Here is a 7035-nt window from a genome sequence, read left to right on the forward strand (position 1 = left end):
CACTAATTATCAAATAAAAATAAAAGTGCTACAGTAGCCGAATCCAAAAAAATTCGCGAACTAAACACGCCCTGAGTGTTCTTTTGGAAAAACAGTACTACTGGTCGTAGGGTGTAAATATAAGCACGGTTAGTATATCAGTGGTCTGGTTTTTTCAGTGAAATAAAGATCAGTTTCTTCATTCCGATCACGGCTACATTTTGCACTGGTTCAATCGTGCTCGACGAACATTTCGGGATCCCTGCGAAAAAGTTTCACATTTTTCCTGCAGCGGCAGATCGTCGTCTGAACTTGCCAGGAGCCCAGGAGTCCAGGCCGGAGCAGCCTCACGATCGACCACCGCAAGCGCACCGAGGGAAACGACTTTACACCGAGAGGGAACAGGGCACTCGATCAGAGTCGTGAGCGCACTGGCCAGCCGGCACGGCGGCACCGTCCTCCGCCGCTCGCTGGCGGGCGATTGCCCCGAAACCCACGGGAAAACGACCAGACCTACCCGCCCGCTCCCCATCCCTCCCCGGCCGAGGCCACGGGCTGGCTCCTGTGATCCTGCCCCACGCCTCCACTAGTTTAAAGCCCCCGCCCCGCTGCCCGCTGCGGCGCTGCGCCTCCCACGTCCCACTCCCACATCTCCTCCGCCCGCCTCCCGCTCCGGCTTATTTATCGCACCGCGCGCGCGCTCCCGCGCCTAAATCCTTGCGCTTCCCGGCGGATTAGCAGAGCACTGCCCGCTCGCTTCGGCACGACCCGGTGGCGCGGCTGGCCTCGATGGCGGCGGCGGCACTGGGAGCGCTGTGCCGGGCCGGGGGCTGGTCCTACGCGGCGATCTGGCGCTCCGACCGTCGCGACCCGCGGTGAGTGAGAGCAGATCTGCGCTGCGCTCTCGAGCCCCCTAGTCTTTTTTTTTTCTAAGCGCGTGCGTGGCTACGAACACGGAACGCGTCCACAGCTCCGCACAACGTACCGGCAACCGGCGCCGGACTACTAGGCGTCCAAGTGCGTTCTCAATCTAGGGCGTTTCATCAGTTTTTGTTTGGATTACTGGCTAGTGGTTACGGAGACGGGAGACAGCGCACATTCTGATGTTCTCTGCGCCTAGTTTGGGTTTGTTTTGAACTGTTTTCAGCTCGCTCTCTCTCTCTCTCTCTGTGGCTTCCCAAAATTTTCGTGACACTTTGCATTGGAGTTTGGAGTGTTATTCTGTTTTCCTGCCATGCGTCTCCAAACAGTTTGGACCCAAAATTTGTGAGCAACGATACTGCTTGCCAAGTGCGCATTGGGATCTCAAGCCTGCAAGCTGCAGTTTCTTTTTCTTTTTCTTTCTTGAAAAAACGGCAGGACCGCTGCCAAATCACAAGCTGCAGTTTTGTTTGGTAGAAACGGATCCGTTCTTCCAGTTTCTTTCAGAAATGGAACAAGGGTAACTGGGAAAGCTATCTGAACTCATATAGCTTCTGTCGGTACCCTGTAGTAGGGATACCCACTCCTACTGCAGCAAGGCAGGACTCGCGTAGTCATCCGTAACTACGCCCTAAGGGGCGGAGCAGCTGGACCCCACGGGTCAGGCTCTTACCTCACCGGCCCAACGGCTCCGGGCCCGCTCCCCGCTCTGGGACGGGTCCGATGACGCCACGTGTCCCTGAGGAGGGGAAGCTCCGCGCCAACAGCCGAGGGCCATAGGGGTCCGAGACCTCCCCGCGTCCGTCCGGACCTCCCACGCGCGTAGAACCAACATACCGCCGGGGCGGGGTCCGGGGGCGCCACGTGTCCTGCAGGCGCGGGCGCGAGTCTTTCGCTGGAAGACTCGCCCACCACCCGCATTCAATGCGGGTGGTTGAGGCGTGCTCTGCCGCCGCGGCACGCGGAGCTGCCTTTGTCAGGCCTCACTGTAGACCGCATATTACCGAGGTACACAATGCAGCCGCATGCGCCGCATCCGCGCAGAGCCCGTCTGCCGCATTAAATGGATACGGCGGCACGGCACCTTTTCATCATACCGCCTACGCCGCAAGCTACACGGCCCGTTCAGCTATGCTGCAGGCAACGCCGCAAGCTACACCCTGACGCCGTTTCGACAAGACAGGGCATGGCTATGCCGGACGGAAGATTCCCACGGGCAGAGCTAGGAAATCTAGGAATGAGATCTCTGTCGCCTGCAATGCCATAATGTCTGTACAGTATGTCATTTTATACTACATCGTTGGGCCCACCTATCGGGGACTCAACGGCCATGTACGCGCCTCCCTTGAGATATAAAAGGGAGGCGCTCGCTGCACACTTCAGACACGCCAAGACTCACAACACAAGTTCGGTTTCAGTCCGAACAACCCTGCTCTCAACCTCTCGAGAGCACAAGCAATACAACACACAGTGGACGTAGGGTATTACGCTCCGGCGGCCCGAACCACTCTAAATCTGCTGTGTTCATCGCGTTCTTCCACCGAGATTGGGCTAATCCTAGCTAACCCCCGAGTACGCACCCTCTGGGTTTATGCGGGTGCACTACGCCACCCGGCTGTGGGTTTGCACACCACGACTGCTTTTATATGCTCACTTCTTGCGCTGTGTTAGCACTTAGCAGCACATCTTCCTCCGTTATTTCTGTCTCTGCCTGCAGCTGCAAACTTGCCTCCTTGTAGTTGTAGTGCTTACAACTGTGCGCGCAGAATGCTGAAGTCTTCTGGGCTGTAAAAAGTTGCTGATTTCCTTTTCCTCCATTTACTAGACAAGGATTCTGGACTGCATTAAAAATAACAAAAAGATTGTCTCCTCTTTTGTAGATATCTGTTTTTTTGGCACATTGTAAAAGTTGTCTATTATCAATCATTTTCTTACTTTTTTGGCCATGCTTCTTTGCTTGCTCCGGTAATATCTGTGCAGTAGCTGGAGCTTATCTGCCGATGAGTGATACAATTCTTGTTTTCTTTACTGAACCTTGGTTGGGTATATTAGGTTGCTTACAATAGGAGAATGCCACTGTGAAGATGAAGCAAGAAAAGTGGTTGAGAAGATGGTCAATCAGGCCCATGTCGTCGGAGAAGGGTAAGGCAAAATTACCTTGTTCATGCTTTATTCAATTTATCTTTTGCAAGTCTTTTAGAATGATAGAATGACATATCTAGGTGCCTGCAAGTTTCTATGCTTTTAAGCATATAATTTGAATATTACAAGACTGAACTATTATTTGGGACATTTTCCTGTTGAATCATTTTGGACAATTATTTTGTCTTGATTTTTTAACGATATTTTTCTCTCTTCTCCATTGAGGATATATTACTTCTAACTACTTATTGGTTATGTTTCATCTTTTATCACAGTGTCATAGGAAGATCTCTAATTAGTGGGGAGTACCAATGGATTTCTGATGATATCCCCTTCAGTTTGTCTCAGATAAGCGATGCAGATAACCTAGGTTTATTTCAGGTAGATATTTTCCTTTTATGTTATTAACACACCACCACGTGTGGGAAAATCTAGAAAAAGTGGATAACAAAGAATATGTATAAGGGGGGAACTAACCATTTTCCTCAACGCTTTTGTATGTTGATTACTCCATGACACCACATGCATGGTTTTTGAGCAAATGAATGAACATATATGTCATCAAATAAAAATAGCTAGCTCAGCCAGTTTATGTACATCCTTTTGGCTAATTTGTTGCAGAAAGTAAGAAGTTTCCCTTGTTTTAACAGAGGAAGGTTACCTTCTTGTAGGGTTATACTTGGTGGCAACATCAGTTCCTCAGTGGAATAAAGGTTTTTGCTCTATTTATTTTCCTTTTAAACAGTTAATTCTATACATGCTTGGAGCATAAATCAGCTCAAAATTATATACTGGTCACTGAAAAGGACACATCTTCTACAGACTATTGCAGTAGTACCTATCCAGGCGTTTGGTGTGGCACAGTTTGGTTCCATGCAAAAGGTTAGTACGCTAGTTTTTGAAAGCAACTTTCACATGATTCTAACAGAAAAGGCTATACCCATGATCATGGCGTCATTGCTTAGGTTGTTAGAACTTAGAACAATTCTTGCACAGGTTTGCCTGAAGATGCTATCTCTGATACATGCCAGTTTTCGAGCAAATGGACATTTGAGAAGCACGTCTTGTCTGCACTACTAATTAATTAATAATTTGTGTGATGCTAATTGATATCTGTTTGCAATTAAGGCATCAGAACGTGCATATCTTCTCATGAATATTAAAAGTTCACATTTACAGGTTTCTGAAAGCTTAGAGTTTCTGGATCAAGTTAAAGATGCACTTTTTCTGAAGGAAAGTATGTCATGGCATCCTTCAACCAAAGATGTTCAGAAAGATGTTTTCACGTACAATCCGCAATTTCAACATAATTCTCCAAGCACCACAGATGGTCTTGCACATATTAAGGCTGAGCCAGAAAACACACAGCTCTTGGAGGACACAATGACAGTAGATTCTCTCAAGAACTTTTCCATTGCTTCAAGTAATCACTCTCTGCACTCTTTCAATGGTTTCACCTCCAATGAAAGTTGCATTGGTCTGAATCCTCACATAGTGGCCATGCCAGTGAACTCCAAGTCTATAAGTTCTGTTAAAGTATTTCAAAGTGACAGCAATTCGCGGCACAGTAATATTTCAGAAACCGAAAATGCACCACAAATTACATCCACTAAACAGCCAGGTTCTAGTCTGACAGCTGCAGCTACAAGTTATTCAAGTTTGACTGATCTTCCAAGAATGGAGCACGGACTGTCATGCACACCTAACAAGCTACGAAATTGCCTCCAAAGTGAAAAATCAAGCTTCCTGGATTCGTACTCATCAATATTTTCTACAGAAGCTGATCTGAAATCTACTTTATTTGACAATGACACCCCGTTTGTTCAAGGTGATGTGATCCAAGAGGTCGGTACTTCTGGATCTGCTTCTTATGCTTGTGAGCTCCAGGAATTACCAAATGAAATAGGGGGAGAAGCTGCAGGGCCCACAAAACAAGTAAGAAAAGTAGACAGTGAAAATCATGGCTTGCTTGAAAGCATAACATTCGATCCTGTCATAAATGATTGGTGGGATGACACTGCCTTACTAGCAGGAAACACTATGCATTTTGGTGCTACTGGCACGAATTCTGTTGCAGGACAGGCAAATACTGATCATGTATCAGTTGAAGAGAGGGGATTGTTTTCAGAATCTACCTTTGAGGAGCTGCTTGGCTTTGGTGGCATTGTTAGCCCAGTTATGGCTAGCACTGATCCGTTAGGTGGCTCTGTCTCAAGCTGTCGATTGCCAAGGTACAACGTTCAAGATTCATTTTCAGTGTGCAACGCACAAGTACCAGCATTGCTGCTCCCTTCCGTTAACTATGCATCCGAAAATGATCAAAGTGGAGCATCAAAGGCAATCCCAATGTCACTGCAGAATTTGTCTATTGATGACTGTGGCAGTTTGAACACTGCAAATTCCAAGGTCAGCCAGGTAAAGAAGCCTGAAGGAGTGAAGGTTGTTAAGAAAAGAGCCAGGCCAGGTGAAAGCACACGGCCAAGACCAAAGGATCGACAGCAGATACAAGAGCGCGTCAAAGAGTTACGTGAGATAGTCCCGAATAGTGCAAAGGTAAGAATTGACCACAATATCTTTCTTTGTGTTTAACCTGGTGATTGATGGCTGTCTCTTATCTCTTATTCTGCACAACAGTGTAGCATCGATGCTTTGTTGGACCGAACAATCAAGCATATGCTCTTTCTACAAAGTGTAACAAAGTATGCGGAAAAGATTAAGCAAGCTGATGAACCAAAGGTACGTCATGCTGAAGAATGTAGATACCTGAACCTTCTAAATGTTAGCTTCCTTGTACTGACTTTAATCTGTATTCATGTGAAGATGATAAGCAAGGATAGTAGCGCAGTGTTAAATGATAACTCAAGTGGTGTCGTCCTGAAAGATGATCCAAGTGCTGGAAGCAATGGAGGTGCCACATGGGCCTATGAGGTTGCAGGGCAGACTATGGTTTGCCCAATAATCGTTGAGGATCTTGCACCGCCTGGTCAGATGCTTGTCGAGGTATGGTTCCCAAATCACGGGTGATCTAGTGCTCTTTTCACATAATGCAGAAGTTTGAGATGAAATGTTTGCTATTTAACAGATGCTATGTGAGGAACGTGGATTTTTCCTAGAGATAGCAGACACCATACGTGGATTTGGACTGACAATCTTGAAGGGACTGATGGAACTTCGTGATGGCAAGATAATGGCTCGATTTCTTGTTGAGGTAAATAAACTCTTCTTTTGGGATGTTTTTCCATTTCTGGTGAGCTTCTTGGCAGACATTTTAGTGTGTTGGTGATTTTTCAGGCAAACAAGAATGTGACCAGGATGGATATATTTTTATCACTTGTTCAGTTACTGCAGCAGAATAGCCACAATAGATCTTCGGACCAGCTAACTAAGGTTATTAACAATGGCGTTCCATCTTTCGCGGAGCATCAGCAATCTCCTATATCAATTCCAGTCGGCCTTGCCGGGAGATAGCAATGACCAATATTTGGAGTGCCGATTAGTGGTTGGTGATGACCGTCAGGTGTTGATAGAGCTGACAATTGTTAAGGATGTAGTGAACGCACATTGCGGTGTGAAGAAAATTTTCTTAGAAGATGCACAAATTATCATGTGTCGAGTTTAGGAATATTGCTGCTGTGGCTTGTAATGTGGACACTGGTACGAGCTTATGCTGGTTAATTAGTTTGTGTGTAGTCATTATTGTTTGACGTACAAAAAAATTGTGAAGAAATGTGCTATTATCTTATCTGAAATTCTAATCAAGTGTGGCAAAATACACTGCTTACATGTTTGGTGCAAGAAAAGAAAGGGAGAATTTCACGCTCAGGAGCCAAAGTTCGTTGTCATTTTCAGTACACCTAAGTGATTATTTTTGGGAGAAGTTCAAATTACACCCTCGAACTATCGCAAAAATCCGATTTTCAACCTTCAATTACAAAACCAGATAACATAGGTCATCCAACTGTTGTGTCGCTGCGGGAAATGGGCGACTACAAA

General features: G+C 46.4%; 1 protein-coding gene across 2 annotated transcripts; it reads left to right on the plus strand.

The window, feature by feature from the left end:
• Window positions 1–596: 596 nt before the first annotated feature.
• Window positions 597–6823, plus strand: LOC120656782 (transcription factor bHLH157-like). 2 transcript variants are annotated; one of them, XM_039934961.1, is made up of 10 exons: window positions 597–854; window positions 2953–3042; window positions 3318–3423; window positions 3714–3755; window positions 3865–3924; window positions 4222–5595; window positions 5677–5778; window positions 5863–6042; window positions 6125–6250; window positions 6334–6823. In XM_039934961.1, the coding sequence occupies exons 1-10, from the start codon at window positions 769–771 to the stop codon at window positions 6508–6510; spliced, it is 2343 nt and encodes a 780-aa protein (XP_039790895.1). In that variant the 5' UTR covers window positions 597–768; the 3' UTR covers window positions 6511–6823. The 2 variants fall into 2 exon arrangements, with proteins under 2 accessions (XP_039790895.1, XP_039790896.1); XM_039934962.1 differs by lacking the exon at window positions 597–854 and having other exon boundaries at window positions 3693–3755.
• Window positions 6824–7035: the final 212 nt, after the last annotated feature.

Source organism: Panicum virgatum, chromosome 1N (assembly GCF_016808335.1).
Source record: "Panicum virgatum strain AP13 chromosome 1N, P.virgatum_v5, whole genome shotgun sequence".
In the NCBI taxonomy this organism is placed as follows: domain Eukaryota; kingdom Viridiplantae; phylum Streptophyta; class Magnoliopsida; order Poales; family Poaceae; genus Panicum; species Panicum virgatum.

What these genes read in the sequence shown, in the direction of transcription:
- LOC120656782 (XM_039934961.1), top strand. Translation starts at nt 769, where the DNA reads ATGGCGGCGGCGGCACTGGGAGCGCTGTGCCGGGCCGGGGGCTGGTCC. An exon ending in TCCGACCGTCGCGACCCGCG is followed by an intron (nt 855 to 2,952) that starts GTGAGTGAGAGC and finishes TGGGTATATTAG; the next exon opens with GTTGCTTACAATAGGAGAAT. An exon ending in CTGGTCAGATGCTTGTCGAG is followed by an intron (nt 6,043 to 6,124) that starts GTATGGTTCCCA and finishes GCTATTTAACAG; the next exon opens with ATGCTATGTGAGGAACGTGG.